Source organism: Neolamprologus multifasciatus, chromosome 17 (genome assembly GCF_963576455.1).
Source record: "Neolamprologus multifasciatus chromosome 17, fNeoMul1.2, whole genome shotgun sequence".
Classification (NCBI taxonomy): domain Eukaryota; kingdom Metazoa; phylum Chordata; class Actinopteri; order Cichliformes; family Cichlidae; genus Neolamprologus; species Neolamprologus multifasciatus.
The window spans coordinates 28,791,161-28,809,040 of NC_140455.1; the positions used below are offsets into that span (position 1 = coordinate 28,791,161).

Genomic DNA, 17,880 nt, shown 5'->3' on the forward strand with positions numbered 1-17,880 from the left:
ACCTCAAATTACCACACACACCATTTGGCACACAGTGAACCAAGAGCCATTGGGAGATCTGGATAGATGTGCTTATTGGTATTCTGGTTACAGAAACAGAGTGAGTTGGGGAAGTAAGCTGACCAAGATGTGTGACACTTACATACAAAGATGCACAAAAGGAAGGGACGGTATAGAAATCAGTGGGTTGAGTATGGTTTGCATGTAGGTGTCAAATAAAGACAAAAGTCATTAGATTGAAGTGTCTGGTAAGCAATAATAGTTACACAAGAGCCACCTATTCTTTCCCTCACTACTGTGTAGTTTAGCTTTTATAATCACCAGATTAGGTTAGGTTTAGATTAGGTTAGGTTAACTACAGTAATAGAACTGATCAACAAATCTTTCAGATCTCTGCAGATAGGTCTAGTTGTACAATGGGATAGTATGTGGCATGTCAATAAAATTTAGCAACTTGTAGCAATGACTTATAAAATTACCATTAGTGAAGCTAAGAAAGCAGGTACCAAGTTAAACTTATCTCAACTTTGGACCGAACAAGCGAAGTGACTAGCAATAGGTGTAAAGGATTATAGGTGACATTAGACAGTCGCTATGATGGACATTGCACGGTCTGGAATATCCATTATAGTAATCGCTCACTCTTTCATTCGTAAGCTGAACATCCCTGTTTCCCTCCCACCAGCATCTTCAATGCACCATCCAGGCTTTGCAAGATGAGGTCAGAATCCAGCGCGATCTCAACCAGCTCTTCCAATCCGATTACTCCGGCCTCGGAAGCCAGCCCATTTCCCCTCAAGAAATGACAGAGGAGAACTTCTTGCGCCTCCATGCCGAGTATGAGAGGCAAGCCAAAGAGCTCTTCCTCCTGAGGAAGACTGTTGAAGAAATGGAGTTGAGGATAGACACACAGAAACACACACTAACTGCCAGGTAAAGATTAAAAAAAGACAGTTTAAATGTAATTTGTTAAGGTATGATTTCAGTGACCTTGTCTAAAGCATGCTATTAACTTCTTTAGTTTCTTGTTTACAGGGACGAGTCAATCAAGAAGTTACTGGAAATGTTGCAGAGTAAAGGCCTGTCATCTCGGGCAACCGAGGAGGATCATGAGCGAACGAGGCGACTCGCCGATGCTGAGATGACCATCCACCAATTGGAGGGTCTGCTTGAGCAAAAAGACAAGGAGATGCTACAACTCAGAGAGGTGCGTGTGTGTGTTTGTGTATGTGTATGTGTGTCACTGGCAAAGAAGAAACAATATGCAATCAAATATTACCATGTGTGCAGGGGAGAGTCTTTGTGCATATCCAGATGTGAATGTGTTCACATCAGAGTTTATCATATCCAGGCAAAGCCCTTGGCTTCTTCCAGTCTTAAGTGTACACTTTATCCCAGTTTCTCCACTCACGTTTCTTTTTTCTCTCCTTCTGCTGGTTTAACGTTACATTCACTTTCTTAATACAAAAGCCCCCCCTAGTGGCAAAATGTTGTCAGTGTACTACATCCATCCTTCCAGCACATACTGCCAATTTCAGTGTGGCAAATAGTCAAAATATACTCTTGTGCATCTTTTAAGCTGCATTTTCAGGAATAATTCACAAATATTTTGACTGACCTATATGTCTTCTTGAAGATTAAGAGATCTGTGATCCACAAAACTCTGCTTTTTCTGACATTACAGATTTGCACTTGTTCATATCTGACAATAGTAATAATAATAGTTATATCAACTTGATTTATGTAGCACCTTTAAAGACAGAGATTACACGTGCTTCAACGGGTGAACAAAGGCAGAATGCTCATAAGGTAAATGATAATATTTACCTTAAAATAAACAAATTAAAATAAACAAAAAAAACAGGAGAAACTTGCAAAAATGCAAACCACCAATTGTCAGTATAAATGATAACAATAAATAACAATAAAATTTGGTTTAGGTGATTCTAAAAGTGCACATAGGTGTGTGACTGTGAATGGACTCCGATAACGATTAGCAGAAGGCAATGGTTGGATGAACAATAAAAGAAAATATAAACAGTAAAACAATTTAAAAAAAGACATATGAAAGGTAACATATAAGCAAACAGGTGGTAAAAACATGCAAACATACAAATAATCAAAATATAGAAGTCAGCTAAAACATGAACAAAAAAATGCACAACAAAAACATATCAGTATACTAATGCATCAGCCAGGGTGACAAATGCACAAATGCAGCATAATGTTAGAGGGGTGATATAAAGTCATACTTCAGTAAATAAATAAGACCATAAGAAAGAACAATTGTGAGTCTCTGCATATTGTCTGGCTGATTTTCCATCTCACTGCATCAGTACACTGGACAGAGTTTTTGTTTCGAAGAAGTTAAATACAAAGCTGGAACCAACCAAGAGAATGAGAAAAAGATTTTGCAGTATCTGAAGTAAAGATTCATTATAGACTTTAGTGAATGTTACAGTGCTAAATAATGCAAATTTCTATTGAGCAAGTCTTGCTAACTTCCTGATTCTGTGCTGACTCTTCCTTTCGGGATATTGTTCATTTTGCTAATTAACAAACTAGACTGTAATGTCCTGCAGCACTGTTTTCATACCCTTCAACAATGTCCCTCATGGGGATGCTGCTGTGCAGTTATTAAATAATCCTCTGCTTAAAGTACATGCAGCCTTTTAATCTAACCTCCTGGATTCTTGATTGTAAAATGCCACTTAATCACATAAAGTAATTAATCAGCAAAATCACCAAATATAGAACCTAAAAATATTCCTCCCTTCCTTCCTTTTGTTCAGACTTTTGAAAACATGAACTAATTTTAAAGTGCTCTTTTTAGGACACAGAAAGGTCTTCTCTTTATGGTTACTGAAGTCAAAGGGTTTAGGAATTTTTCTCAAAATTTGTTTATGCCATTTGCACATATCCATATTAAATGGACATAGTATGCACTAGATTTTTGTTTATTGGCTCAACAGGTGTAGTGTTGGACTAGAACTGCTGGGGTCCAAGTCTGAGACACAATCGTATGTTAAGCATGTTTTTGTTCAAAAATATAGCTCTTTAAATAACATGTAGGAGTGATCTAGACACCCACCTAACTTTCATTTTGGAACCACACTTGATATCAGTTTAATTTAGACAGTTATGTATTATTTAGATGTGTTTTGGGCTTAGAATCGCTGGAAAAATACTCAGTGGGTTTATATTTCAATGTCGTTTCAATAGCAGGAAATTATGCCGTGTGTAAATTAAGACATTTTTCAATCGCCTGAAAGACATCCTTTCCCATTTCCTGTTTTAAAGTTGTCTTTTGCTAGTTGGTATGTAATCAAATCCTTATGGCTAGATTAGGGTATATGTGGTCCACAAAAGTTGACCATTTTGTGCAAAATTTTCAGTGACTTTTTTCAGCAAACTAATGGCCATGGCTGTTTTACCAGGCTGTTTTTTTGAGTAAAAGGAAAAGGGAAAGGGATATCCATGGATGTCTGGTACTATAACTGTGCAAAAGATAATGTGTTGTCATTATTTATGCCATTTATTTATCTGTTTTTTTTTTAAATTAGTTTTAGCTATTGATAAAAATTACTGCTGTAGCCAGCACACTTTTAAAAGTGTAGCTTTAATGTAACCCTGGCAATTATTTCATGGTTCAGGCTTTAAGATGAGATAAGATGGCATATAATTCAATAATTAGCTGATTGTTTGGTGTGATAAATTTCATTGCAATGCCGTAATATCACAGGCAGTATTTAGGCAGCATTGGCTATTAAGAAACGAGTCCTCGTGTGCCAATGTACTTTTATATAATTAAAGCAACAAAAATACCTTCGAAATGGAAAAAATAATTATATAACACGAGTGATGTCAGGTGACTTGTGCATGCAAAGACCTCGGACACAGGTTTGACAGTCAGTTAAGCTACAACTCCTCCAAATGACCCAGAAAAGAGGTGTTAGGTTAAGAGGAGGGTGCCGTAATCTCTAAAGTAAATAACGATGGAGGCAAGTTTTCAGCAGTGATTAAATTTTACAGTTATGTTTTCTGACATTTCATAATTAAAGCTGTAATTACGTTCTTGTTTTTGCAATTGCTGTATCAGTGAATAGCACAGTGTGTGTGTGTGAGTGTGTGTGTGGGCATCTGTACCATCCTTGTCATTGCCTCTAGCAATGGCCTCCTACTATCCCTTTCACTCACATGTTTTTATGCTTTCTGGCTTATGCATTAGCTCTATTTGTGTGTGTCCTTCAAAGAAAAGCAGTGATGCATACACAGCCGTGTCCCCTTTGCTTTCACTCCCTCCTTTGCTCTTTCTTTCTCTATTTGTGCCCTTCCAACTGCACTCCCCCTACTTTCGTCTCACTTCATTTGACTAGCGACTAGTGATGAAGTAACAGCTGCCTGCTAGACATTTTACTGCATTTTTCTTATTAAATTGGAGTAGTGAGATAGCATGTTTTTGAGAATTTTGATGATTTTAGAGAAAAAACACTCTGGACCATTTTATATTTTTCTTAATCCATGGATACTGAAGCTTGGGAGCTAATTCATTGAATTAACACGATTTCAGGCTGTCAGATTTGATCATTAAAATCTAAACAGGCTAAACACAGTTAGTGTCGTTAGTGCTGTTTCAAGTAGTTCAAATGATGTGGGATGGCCGGATTGATCCAAGGAGGCTAAAAGCCAGTGCTTCTCCTAGAGGGAAACCTCTAGCTGAATCTCCCTCCTTTCCTGTTTCTCCCTCGATCCCTATTCCCCCTCCTTTCCATGTGTCACCCCCTTTCCAGCCCTCTCCTGCTTTCTCCCCATCACGGCATCACCTTTTGCGTTCGTCTCCCTCCTTCCCTGTGCCTTCCCCTCCTTCTCACCGGCACTACAACCATCCAGTTGCCACCCCCTCCTCTTGTCCTCCCCACTTTCCCTCTTTCTTTTTTGCCTCTTCTGTCCACCCTTCCGCTCATCCGTCCCTCCAGCACTTGCCATCCTTTCCTGCACCTGCTCCTCGGCCTACACCAACGGTTCAGCCCTCACTCCATCCCTTCCCATCAGTTGCTCTCGTCTCGCCTAATGGCCCTCGACCTTCTCCTCTCTTGCCCCATCCCTCGCTCCATCCCGCTGTGTCTCCCTCTCTGTCATCTGCTGATCGTGCTGTTTGTGCCTCTCAGGAGCTGCACAGGAGATACGAAGCAGCTCCAGAATCAACAAAGACCAAGGCCCTGCAGACAGTCATCGAAATGAAGGTAAACAAATGCTAATGTAATTTAGAAATGTGTTTGTATATATCTATATACAGGGATTTAAGTTTATGTCTACTTTTATAGAGGATTATTTTGACCCCAACAATACAAATTGTTAAAAAAATTATCTGAAATGCTGCTAATTCTGTAGTGCTGTATTTAATGTGCATATTATGTGGATATTATAGCTATTAATGACATAGGATTGCTAGAGCATGAATGAATTACACAGTCCAAATACTTGGGACTATCACTGGTCTTCATCGATGTCTAAATGCACTGAGTTGCTGCTATATGATTTGCTGATTATTAATAGTGTTAATGAAAAGTTTAATGTGGTTGCTGGGTAAATATGATGGAAAATAAGGTATAGAATAGACACAAATACACCATGAAGTGCAGTTTCACTAAACAAGACTTTAAATATATTAATGTATTTGTTGCATTGGACAACATTTTAGACTCAAAAGAAGAAAACAAATAATTTTTCAGAATCTCAGTCGGAGGTTTATCCAACACACAGCATGAACTGGACATTCGTGTTTCTGACCTCTAAATGCGTTCTACTACCTGCTGGAAAAACATACCTAAAGCATCTTTTTTGTTACGTTCTGTTAAAAGTCTTTCTGTCTCTGCAGTTAATATTGACAAGATAAAATTGGCCAACTGCTATGTCTGTTGGGCTTCACTGATTATTATTGAGATACAGATTCAAGTATTTTAAAAACATAATGGATTATTAGATAAAGTCTTTAAGCATTCGACAATAGTTACATTTACATTACTTTCACGTAGACTTCCTTTAATTGCATTTCCACCTCTGCTCCTATTTCACCCCATTTTATTATCACCGTATATTTCTGGTATATTTGTTTATGGTCTGATTAGTTAGATGTGTTTGTCTGCTGTCAGGATGCAAAAATCAGCTCGTTGGAGCGTGGCATGAGAGAGCTGGAAGAGGAGGTGATGATGCTGAAATCCAATGGCGCTCTGAGCAGTGAAGAGAGGGAGGAGGAGATCAAACAGATGGAGGTCTACAGATCCCACTCCAAGTTCATGAAGAACAAGGTGATAAATGTACAAACACATACAGTCCAGACAGTAACTGAAACATAATAATGGATACAGCATTAAACTGATTAAGAGTTGAGAATAGTTGTTAAGTTTGAGGACAAATTGCCTGTAAATAGAGTAACGAGGCCACCGTGCAAGTCTGAAAGGTAGCAGTGGGGCTCAAACAGCTGATAAAGTCTCACAACATAGGAATTCCCTGGAAGTCATAGGAACTAAAAGAGCTTCACAAAGATTTATATAGACTGATATCTCAAACTAACAGCCAAACCTCGTACAGACATTCATTCAGTTCTTTACTGCCTCAAGTAAGATTAAATTACATTTAAATTGACACACTTTTCAAACTAAGTCAGAAATATTCAAACTTCTCACTGGTGACAGTTTAAAAAATGATACAAACCTTATAATAATTTAGGGAAATACGAAACCGTTTCATCTCTCAAACATGGCAGTGGTTCTGTCAGCTACAAGGTGGCAGCAGTGAAGGGAAACCATCAAATAAACATATAAACAATAAGAATATATCCTTATATCTATCAAAGGACTCTAAATAGAATAGTTAGCATGTAGGATTTGTTTGACCTTGTGTATTTACTTCCTTTTAAGTCCCAGTATGATTTAAAAGGGCTACGCTGCTCTATCTTGTCAAATTTTAGTCAATGTGCTGGAGACTAAAGAAAAAAAAGTGTTTTTGCTCCATTATTGCCTGTCTGGTTGTATTTGCTTGTCTCACCATTTTTTCCCTTTGTGTTTTGAACAATATCTGGATTTTCTTGCTTAGCTTAGAATAAATTTGCTTTTTCACACTCACTACCTTGACGGATACAACTTCACTGTCAGGAATAAAGAGTGTCTGTGGGAGCCGTGCTCATTAAAACGGAAACTCCGTATACGTCTGTCGTGTGGGGAGGCGATCCAGTTTGGAAATTCAGCAGACTTTTTGTGTGCGCGAGCTGATATATTCTTGTTTTTCTCTGTAGTGGATTTGTGTCTCAAAACTGGAAGGAAGTAATTTACATGGTGTACCTTTTTATAGTTGGATTTCCTTTCTGTTGGCATGCATATCTGTGGTAATACACTAGATGCATTCTTGTTTTGGACATTATTAGCTTTAACGTGTATTTAATCGAAGGTGTAAAGCTCTCCTCAATCAGAGCTTTTAATAATAGCAACAAAGAGCCATTTCATTTGTTAATCAAAATAAAGATAATGCACGCTTCTTCACATGTTCAGAAATGCTCCAGTAAGAAGTCTTCAAAGGACACAGTACTGTAAAACAATGTAGGGGTTATATACATTATTTAAGCATGCCAGATGCAACTGTGGCAACATACTTGCCCGGTGTGCTCACCATTTTGCTAATTAGATGTTTGCCCTTCTTCAAAGCTCTGCCACTCACTCCAAAATTGGTTCAAGAAACACCATTATCTGGAGTTTTTCATCCTTTTAATGCATTTTTTGGAATAAGCTGGAAGAGCAGATGCTCCCAGCAAAAGCTTTCGGTCAACATGCTTATCTAGTGGTCAGCTGATCTGATGGGGCAGTAAAAGGAGCAGGCAGGCTGTTGTGGAAACAGTTCAGTATAACACGGTATTATTTATAATACTGTAGGCAAAACGCGCACAACAGGAACGGAGGTACCTGCAGAGGCTGTAATGTTACTTATGTTAATACTAATGGTAGTAATGATAAGATAAACTGCAGGCTGATGCTGCCCTCACACCTCTGACTTATTGGAAGCAGGTTAGAGGGAAGGAAGAAACACAAGTAAGGGAAGCAAGAAGCAAAGCTTGGCTAATGGGAAGCACCCATGTTGATGCCCTCCTCTCCTGCCAGGTTGAGCAGCTGAAGGAAGAGCTAACTCACAGCGAGTCAGAGAAGGAGGAACTAAGGCAACGAGCCAATGAGCTTCAGCAGGAGGTGTCGGCAGTAAGAGACACACCTCTGTGTCTGTTTGCGCATCCTTTCTTTCTTTCTTTCTTTCTTTCTTTCTTTCTTTCTTTCTTTCTTTCTTTCTTTCTTTCTTTCTTTCTTTCTTTCTTTGACTGGCTAACGTAGTTCTAGTAGATTTCCAATAGATTCCCAATAGCATGCTGTGTGTTCAGACAGCAGTAAGCAACTATAACATTCAAATGTCAAAACTATGCACACCAGCTGCAGAGAGCATCGTGGACCACTCACCCAGTATCCACTCATGAGGTGTGCTTATTTTTCTCATGTAGTTATTGCATCATATTGCCATTAACATGGTCCATTTTGCATATATCTGCATCCTATAACTGTTTTGAACCAGTTCAAGACACGAGGAATTACAGAGGTTAAGTTTAAAGCCAGTCTAAAATGAATCGAGCCATTTTCCAAAACCTGGGTTAGCAAATGTGTTTTCTACACTTTGCTAAATACACCAGGAGAAAGCATTTTCTATTATTTTGGTGAGCTGACAAAGTTAGTCTCTATAAACAGCTCAGGAATTGCAGTTCTCTTTGTGTGTGAGATCAGTGGCTTTTGATAGTAATAGTCGTACGCAGCAGTCTGAATGATACGGCTACAGAATTCCAGCAGAGTCCAGTTGTGCTGTGCTGCAGTGTCTGTATCACTAACACACTTCTCTTTGTCCTTGCATGAGGTTTCAGTCCATTTGTAGTTTAGACCACTTTGCTCCTGGGTTTGCTTTGCTTTTATATGATTGATTTACTTATGGGTCAAAGGAGCTTGCAAAGAAAAGCGTCTGGACTTCTTTAAGTTGCTTGAAGACGTTTCACCTCTCATCCGAGAAGCTTCTTCAGTTCTAAGGTCAAATGGTGGAGTCCCAGATTTAAACCTAGTGGGAGTATCCCCCCACAGAGGGACAAAAGGACCCCCTGATGATCCTCTAATCGCCTGAGCCAAGGTGTGAAAGGTGTGGGGGTCCTTTTGTCCCTCTGTGGGGGGATTTAAACCTAGTGGGAGTCACTAGGTTTAAATCTGGGACTCCCCACCATTTGACCTTAGAACTGAAGAAGCTTCTCGGATGAGAGGTGAAACGTCTTCAAGCAACTTAAAGAAGCCCAGACGCTTTTCTTTGCAAGCTCCTTTGACTATGATGACCTGGATGACTGAGAACCTTCACAGACGATTTACTGTATGGTTTGGGTCCATTCTTGTACTGTGTCATGTTAAATTCACCCCTAATCACAACACCTGCAAACTGAATTTCATGTTAAAAGGAGTGAAATTGTAATACGCAACTTCTCCAAATGTGGCAGTTTACTGTATTTGATTCCTGAGCTTTGGCCAGGTGAAAGAATTGACCCTGACCCATTAGTTGAAGTGTATAGCTAAGAGCAAAATAGATTAATACTGCACTGACTTCCATGTATGTCTAACTTTTGTTTACTTTTCAGGAGAAGAACTAAAATAAATGGCTGTTCTTTTCTTTTAAGGTCCTCATTGTGTCAAGATATATTTGATCAAAGTCACAGCTTTAGGAGATAAACTGGCACTAACCTTTGTAAGAGGGATGAGTTTAAAACCACGGTCTGTTCTTGTTTTTCACTTTTTATGTGGATGATGTAAACCTGTAGCAGTTTAGTAGCTCTCTCCATCACTGCAACCATCATCTCTTTTTACTCGTAAAGGGTAGATGTGTCTGCAGGCCTTAATAAAATATCTAACAAGTACATTTTCTTTTCCCTCTGAATAAAGCAGTAAAGTTGTGCATTTAAAAAAAGATTTGTATCTTAAAAGCATTATCAGTCAGCTGCGTGCACTTCTTATTATTGTACCTGTTTCTTCTTTTACAGTTGGTCTTCTGCAGAGTAATGGCTAAAACTAACATTAGGACTGAGTGCTTACTTTGCAAAGCTTGTAGTACATTTTAATGCTTATATATGATATTAGAAAGCATATCGTCCTCTCCAGTACACACCTTTACACGCTCTTTTTTTATCTGTCTGTCCCTTTATATTTTGTGTTATTCAGATGGAACAGGCCAAGCAAGAGCTGAGCCGTAAGGACAGCGAGCTGCTGGCTCTCAGGACCAAACTGGACACTCTGAACAATCAGTTTTCTGACAGCAAACAACATGTGGATGTACTCAAAGAGTCACTAACTGCCAAGGAACAGAGAGCTGCCATACTACAGACTGAGGTTTAGCTACACCCTCATTACAACCTTTCTGCTTCGCCGTTGATATTTGGTGTGCGAATGTTTATTTGCACTTTTGCGTACCTACTTGTGGGTTCACAGGTGGATGCCTTGCGTCTCCGACTGGAGGAAAAGGAGTCGCTCCTCTCTAAAAAGAGTCAGCAGATCTCAGAGCTGACGGAGGAGAAAAGCACTCAGCAGGGAGAGATCACTGACCTCAAAGACATGATGGACGTCAAGGAACGCAAAGTTAATGTTCTACAGAAGAAGGTGAGAACACACAAAATGCACTCCATTAATATAGACACATAAAGCAAAGTTGAAGTCCTTGTGATCCCTGTTTTAGGTCTGAGCTAACCAGTAATTGTAGTCCTGGGTTAATGCACTGCATCTGTTATATGTTTAAAATGTTACAGGGTGAGCATTTATAGAGTGTTATCCTTAATAATCATTAAGTACACTGCCTATTGAGTCAGTGTACTTTTTTTTCTTTTAGCTGATTCTGGTCATGTTGCCCTCATAGTACTAGCTTTCTTCCAAATAAACCAGCATCACCATTACCTCTAATATCGCTTTGTGTCCAGAGGAAAACTGCGATATTCAGACTTTTTGGATAATGGATAACATGCATTAGAGCTGAAGCAGACACACCTTTACTCCTTTTTATGCTGATAAAATTTAATGTGTTCTGAGAATATGCCAACATTTAATACTATGACCACTAGATGGGGCTCTAACACAGCATGTAGCATGCAAGCAAACGTTGACAGACAAACAGTCAGACAGACAGGTGAGCAGAAAGACACAGCTGCACACAGACAGGCCGTTTAGGCAAAACTGAAGTCTCTGGTGTTTTCTGCATACTTTTTCCTGGTCTTCACTATGTAGTTTTTGTGAGTATCTCTGCGGTAATGCTGTCAGTTAGATGGATGGGCCAGAGTGACCCCTTGTCTTTGCTGTCTACACACACACATATACACACACATTCACCCTGCTATCCTAAAAACTCTTGTGCTTGTCAGATATGTTGGTGGAAGAGCTTTTGGAATAAGACAATTTAAGCAAACTACCATAACAGCTATTGTAGTGGTTTTGAATGGTGATATCTAAAGGAGGGTTCTTGCAGTCATCTAGGCCACTGCATCTAACACAGTAAGTGCAAAGCTTACAGAAAAGCCAGTGCGAGGTTGCATTCCTCCATCATCAGTCTTTTGTGTCTTTTCTGCGTCTTAATTTTCTCCCTCACCCAGTCGCAGCATTTCTGTCCTGTAGAAAAAATGTAGAAATGGAGACTGTGTGCAGATAATTGATACAGACAATCAAGCAGACAGACATAAAGCAAGACAGGGAGGGGGAGGAGAGAGACAGAGTGTGTTTAAAATCATTAGATGCATACTAATGAGTTCCTCTTGATTAATAAATGATGACCTCTGCCATCTTCAAATGGAAAACAGTTCAGAGCCTGATAGGGAGGCAGAGATGCTGCTGATTCCTTCTTGATATCATCTGGGAAAAAAATATGAATTTGGTCTCCTTTTTTCATGTGAAAACACAAAAAATACCTTCTTTCCGTTTTGTGTCCCTCCGCCTCGTGTTTTAATAGTACATAGATGATTTCTGCTGCGAGGAACATTGTGACATAGCTGATCATTGTTTTTGTATTGGGTCATTATCACAGATGACTTGGGAACTAAAATAGGACAAGAGAGAAGCAGTGAGTGTGTGTGTGTGTGTGTGTGTCAGGTTCAGGAAATGCAGATCAAAGCCTCTCACTGCCTCTCAATGTCAAGTGTGTGTTCACATATGTGTGTATGTGCATGTGTGAGACAGGAGACAGAGAGGAGGAGGAGGTGGAGAACGTGTCAGTCAACCTGTCAGGTCAACAGTTGATTAATGAGGTGCTGGAAATGTTTTACTGTATGAACACACAAGCACACATACACACACACGCATGCTCGCAATTTTTGTAGTGCTGCGTGTGTGTGTGTGTGTGTCTCACCTGCAGTGATGTCAATCTGACTCCAGTCTTTTTTTGTGAGAGTTTGCCAATCATTTGATTAACTTTCTCTCTGGCAAGGGGAAGGCAAGAGAAGCATAAAGAGAGGGAGATTGAAATTGTGCAATAATCCCACCCAAGTTCACTCATATGAAGACATTACATAAGCTTTCAAGCTCTATTTTCCTCCTGATTCTGTTATTTCTGTATGGTTCAACCTTTTGTTCCATCCATTTCTTAACGAAGACCACAAAGTTGACATAACTTCTTATCTTTGTCTGTGATCACTCTCTGTCCCGCCTTCCTTTTTCTCACACAGAGAGCTATGCAAGTGCTGGTACTTCTAGCTTTGTGAGGACCCTCATTTACATAATGGTTTCCCTGTGCAGTCACATCTAAACGATCTCTAACCCCAGCCTACAGTAATTCTAACCTTCACCCTGCAGTTTAACCTGAACCCTCAAAGAGCCTCAGACTTGCCTGAAGCTCAAGTTGTTGCTTATGTAGATTGATACATGTGCACACACACTTTGTCCACATGTTTAAGATGTGCTACTATATTTGCATTTCTTCTGCAGAAGTTCAGTTTCCTGTGGACTTAAAAGCACCTGCTACAGTACTTCACTTTGGCTGAGTCTTAGAGCTAATAGAGCTGCCAACAAAATCTCACTGAGTGGTCAATGCACAAATTATTCTTGAAAACCCCACAGAATTATTCTCTCCTTTTCTTTCTGCAGATAGAGAACCTCCAGGATCAACTGAGGGATAAAGAAAAACAGCTGAGTGGCTTGAAAGACAGAGTCAAGTCTCTGCAGACAGACACCTCAAACACAGACACTGCACTGGGAACGCTGGAGGAGGCTCTGGCTGAGAAGGTATACACACATGCACGTACACGCTCACCCGACCGTTTAACTCTTGAGCAAGGTTGCATTAATAAAATCTTGATGAGCAAAACTGCAGACCACCCACACGATGACCAGATGGCTCTGGATAAATGGAAATCGACCAATAATCACACTGGCTGTTTCATTATTAAATCATCCAGAGCTTGTGTTCATAAAAGATTAGGAACTGTCCAATGTGCAGCCACATGGCTCAAAGTAGTTCATTGGTCACTCTTTGGGTCTGGACGTTCAGGTACTTTAGCCACAGAGCCGACTGTTTTATGACTCTGCTCTCAGTGGGGATTTAACCCCGATTCTGGGAATAACCAGCGACATTTAGAGCAGCAGAACACTTTAAAGTGTTTGATGAGAATATATTTTTGCGGTGTTATGCACGATTATGTTACCAACTCAATCTCCTTTGCATTTGCACGCGCACAGGAAACAGGCCTATTAATTGTCCAGTGACTAATATCGAGGGTGTCAGTTAGACGTGTGAGTGTTGGCAGGATAATGTGGCCGACGACTCCTGCTTCACTCACACGGCTTTCACAAGCTTTTTTCCCTCTCATTTTCATTCTGCTGGCGCCTTTCATTTTTAGCTTTCTTCCTTTCTGCATCCATTTTTATCTCCTTGCCCTGCTTTCGTTTCTTCTTCTGCTTCTGAGATGAATTATGTTGCATTTTAACTTTCCAGTGCTTGAGTTTTATGCACAATATTACTCATGTTTGATGGTGTTTGCAGCTATATTCTGTATTTTTGTCTCTTTAAACGGTAGAAACAACTGTGACTGAAATATTTGCATCCTTCATTCTGTTATCATAATTATTTTGAAGAATGTTGATGTTACAGTGGTATTCTTCATGAAAACCAATAAAAACAGAATTAATTAATTAATTAATTAAAGTCTTGACTAAGGAAGACCCTCATTGGTTTGTCTTTACAAACTATTGAGTTCAACCATTAAAGTGCAAGGTGCAAAATATGAAAAAATAGAGGTGGTAGAGAATAAGACGCAAGAGAAATATAAGAGTGATTGTATAGTAACTATTTAATTCTTTAATTGCTTAATTCTTCATAGCATTGCGACAATATGGCAAAAATAATATTCCAGCATCACAGAGATTTGTCAGCTGGATATCCGTGATGTGACTCTGAAGGCTATTTGAGTACAGCGAACTCATTGTCATGTTCAGGAAACCATACGAATGTCGTGGCAGAAATTGCGACTCATCAGACCAGGCACTGTTTTTCCAATCTTCTTTTTTCTATGCAAACTATAGCCTCAGTTGCCCGTTAGCTGACAGGAGAGGCACCCTGTGTGGTCTGCTGGTGCTGTAGCTTACCTGCTTCAAGAGTCGACGTGTTGCACATTTAGACATGTTGTTCTGCATACCTTGGTTGTAAGTATCTGTTCCCTTCCCATAAGCTTGGGGTATTCTGGCCATTCTCCTCTGACCTCCAGGCATCAAAACGGCATTTTTATCCAGAGAAATCTCACTCTCTGGATATTTTCTCTTTTTCATATTATTTTCTATAATGATTGTGTGGCAAAATCCCAATAGATTAGCAAGTGTTGAAACACACACTAGCCTGTCTGGCACCTACAACCATGAAACATTCAAAGTCACTTAGATCACATGTCTTCCCCATTCTAATGCTTGGCTTGAATTTCAACAGGTAATTTTGACCATGTCTGTATATCTAAATATATTGTGTTGCTGCCATGTGATTATCTGATTAAGTTTTTGTGTTAATGAGCAGTTGAGCAGGTGTATCTAAGATCCAAGTGGCTGCTTAGTAACCATGATAATATTCAAGCTTTGAGGATTTCAGTGAGATGCCGTTGTTGTGAAATTAGAAAGATGCAATGCTTTTATAGTGTTATAGATGCATAAATGATAAAAAGGGTCATGTTATCTCATTCAACAGGTCAATGTTAGGCAATATGGTGAGATCATAGTATCTGATGTACATAAGAACATTCAAGATGTATCTGTGTGCCAGGTTTGATAGCTCAACCCCTGATAATATAGGATGAGAGTTAGAGATTGAATTTATTGCAGTAAGATTTAACACTACTTCTAAAGTCAACCTTAAACTAACCTTTGCCCAAAGCGCTTTTATTTTGTACAAGTCAAATGAGGACCCATAATAATATTTTAATAACACAGACTGCAGATCCAGTATACACTCTTTGCACTGCTTTTGCACGTGTGAACTTTTGTACTTTGACTTGAACGGGCCGCTATGTTTTTCTCAAGCTATAGAGATCGGTTATTGTATTTTAGTGGTTGTGAATTTTACATCTTCTGCCAAAACATATTATGGGCCTAAAATCGCTGTTGGCTGTTAGAGCCTGTCAAAGCTGCCATGTACATAAAGTTTAATATGACTGTTATTAGTATAGAAACTTGATATTGAGTGACTGTGAATGACTGTTGGAGGGTATGAGGTGATTTTTTTTCCTCTCTTATTTTCCATCACTTCTTCTACCTCGACTACCTTCTTTCACTCCAATCTCCTTCCTTCTCTCTCCCTTCTTTTCACTCCAGGAGCGAATCATCGAGCGGTTGAAGGAGCAGCGGGAAAGGGAGGAGCGGGAAAAGGGGGAGGAAGTGGAGACCATCAAGAAGGAGCTGAAAGAGCTGAGGGAGAAAGTCTCCCAGCTGCAGGCTGAACTGGCTGACCGTGAGGTAGAAGACACACTCAGGAATTTAAAAACACACGTCCATATTTGTGCTAAAAGTCAGAAAAACACATTCTCTCTCCTTCCTCACTGTGTTCCTGTCAAGAAAATGTGATTGATCTATCACTGTAGAGCAGACCTTGAATCCTCCCAGAGTTCTTTCGCTGAAGGACAACGATGAAACAGTCATGTTTCCCTGACAACAAAATCCAAGGCCCACAACCAAAAGAAACAATGATCAGAGCTGAATTTTTCTGCCTGTGACCTTTGTGATTTGTACAAAACACCTCTGCAAAGGCAAAGACAGAGAGATGCAGAGAATGACAAAGCATTCTCAGACTCTGTTTTCTCTTTATTCACCCTGCAGCACAACAGAATAAAAGTTACTATTAGCCAATTCATGAAGTTGAGATTAGAAGGGGACCTGTTATGCCGATTTTGAGCTCTATAAACCCACCTAGATCATTTAAGCAAAACTATTCCAAGGTGATGTCAGCTTGACATGAGTCAAGGCAAGAAAGCAAATTAAGAAGCAACACAACTATCAGAAGGGACACCGTAAAAACTAAACTATTGTTTACTGCAGGATTTGCAGTAAGAGCAAATTTAACCATGTGCCTTAGTTATTTCACTAAGGCATATAAGGGTCTAATCCAGTGAGCGACTGGGGCCTTTCTGGGTAGACTTTGCATGTTCTCCCTGTAACTTTCTGGGATTTCTCTCGGTACTTCGGCTTCCTCCCATGGTCCAGAGAAATGAATGTCAGGTTAATTGTTGATTCTGAATTGAACTTTAGAGAGCAATACATGTAGAAATGCAGTTTTCTATTGTAAAGGATTGTCTTCAATTTCAGTTCTATTTTATTTAATGCAGAATCACAACAGGAGTCCCCTCAAGGCACTGTGTATTGTAACATAGCTACAATAATACAGAGAAAACCCTAACAATCAAATGACCCACTTTGAGCAAGCACTTGGCGACAGTGGGAAGGAAAAAATCCCTTTAAAGGGAAGAAACCAATAGCAAAACAAGACACAAGGTGGGAATATTCCAGTACAAAAACAGTGAAGGCATCAGACATGACATTGATGAAGTTAGATGCAGCATGAAAATGAGGAGCTGGGGTTGAGGTGGGTTGCAAAGCTGCTTGCAGAGGGAGCAAGAATTGTAAGCAGGGTAAAGCAATCACATTTGGATGTGTAGAATGATATCGGCTGTGTCATAATTAGGCTGTGTGCAGGCAGGAATTGGACCCAAACGCAAACTCACGGGAAACAGGACTGAACTCAAAATACAGCTTTATTGCTGACAGAAGTTAAAGATATTAATAATATTAAACTAAACTGGGATATTCTAAAGGAACTGACTCACGAGGAAGCACACAGTCATGAGGGAGAACACAACACAGAATTGAGGAAGACGCAGACATAAATACGCAGATGGTTAACAAGGGAAGTGGGAGCACACGGGGAACACAGGTGACACTGATAATCGTAACGAGACACGGCAGGAATAAACACAACAATGACGTACACTGACGGGAGACTATCAAAGTAAAACAGGAAGTACACAGAGACACAGACCAGAGGGGAAGAGAACACAGACATAGCGGACTGGGGAAAACATGAAATAAAACACAAGGAGGAGAAACAAGGCATGGGGACTCAGATACGTGGAGGGGGACACAGGGGGTAAAGACACGAGGGGAAATCTAGTAAACTAAACTGAACAACCTAGGAACCATGGAATGAATAAAGAACAAAATACAAAAACATAAGAAAACCAAGAACTACTTGTTACTGTAAAAAGTTCTCTGTACCCTGTCTGACTGTACTGTATTCCTTAAACTAATTTTAGTGATTGTGGGG

General features: G+C 39.7%; 1 protein-coding gene across 16 annotated transcripts in view; it reads left to right on the plus strand.

Moving 5' to 3' along the window:
* Positions 1-17,880, plus strand: part of LOC146499575 (ELKS/Rab6-interacting/CAST family member 1-like) — a 148,573-nt gene that overhangs the window by 37,951 nt on the left and 92,742 nt on the right. For 7 of the 16 annotated variants that reach the window (XR_014870445.1, XM_085139081.1, XM_085139069.1 and 4 more), the window contains exons 5-13: positions 686-933; positions 1,036-1,207; positions 5,169-5,243; positions 6,153-6,308; positions 8,151-8,243; positions 10,275-10,442; positions 10,542-10,709; positions 13,173-13,310; positions 15,879-16,019. Coding sequence is in view for 15 of the 16 variants with exons in the window: in XM_085139081.1 (XP_084995207.1) it covers positions 686-933; positions 1,036-1,207; positions 5,169-5,243; positions 6,153-6,308; positions 8,151-8,243; positions 10,275-10,442; positions 10,542-10,709; positions 13,173-13,310; positions 15,879-16,019 (1,359 nt within the window). In the remaining variant the exon portion in view is untranslated. The remainder of the gene's footprint in view (positions 1-685; positions 934-1,035; positions 1,208-5,168; positions 5,244-6,152; positions 6,309-8,150; positions 8,244-10,274; positions 10,443-10,541; positions 10,710-13,172; positions 13,311-15,878; positions 16,020-17,880) is intronic. The other 9 variants (XM_085139075.1, XM_085139076.1, XM_085139077.1 and 6 more) reach the window with 2 other exon arrangements.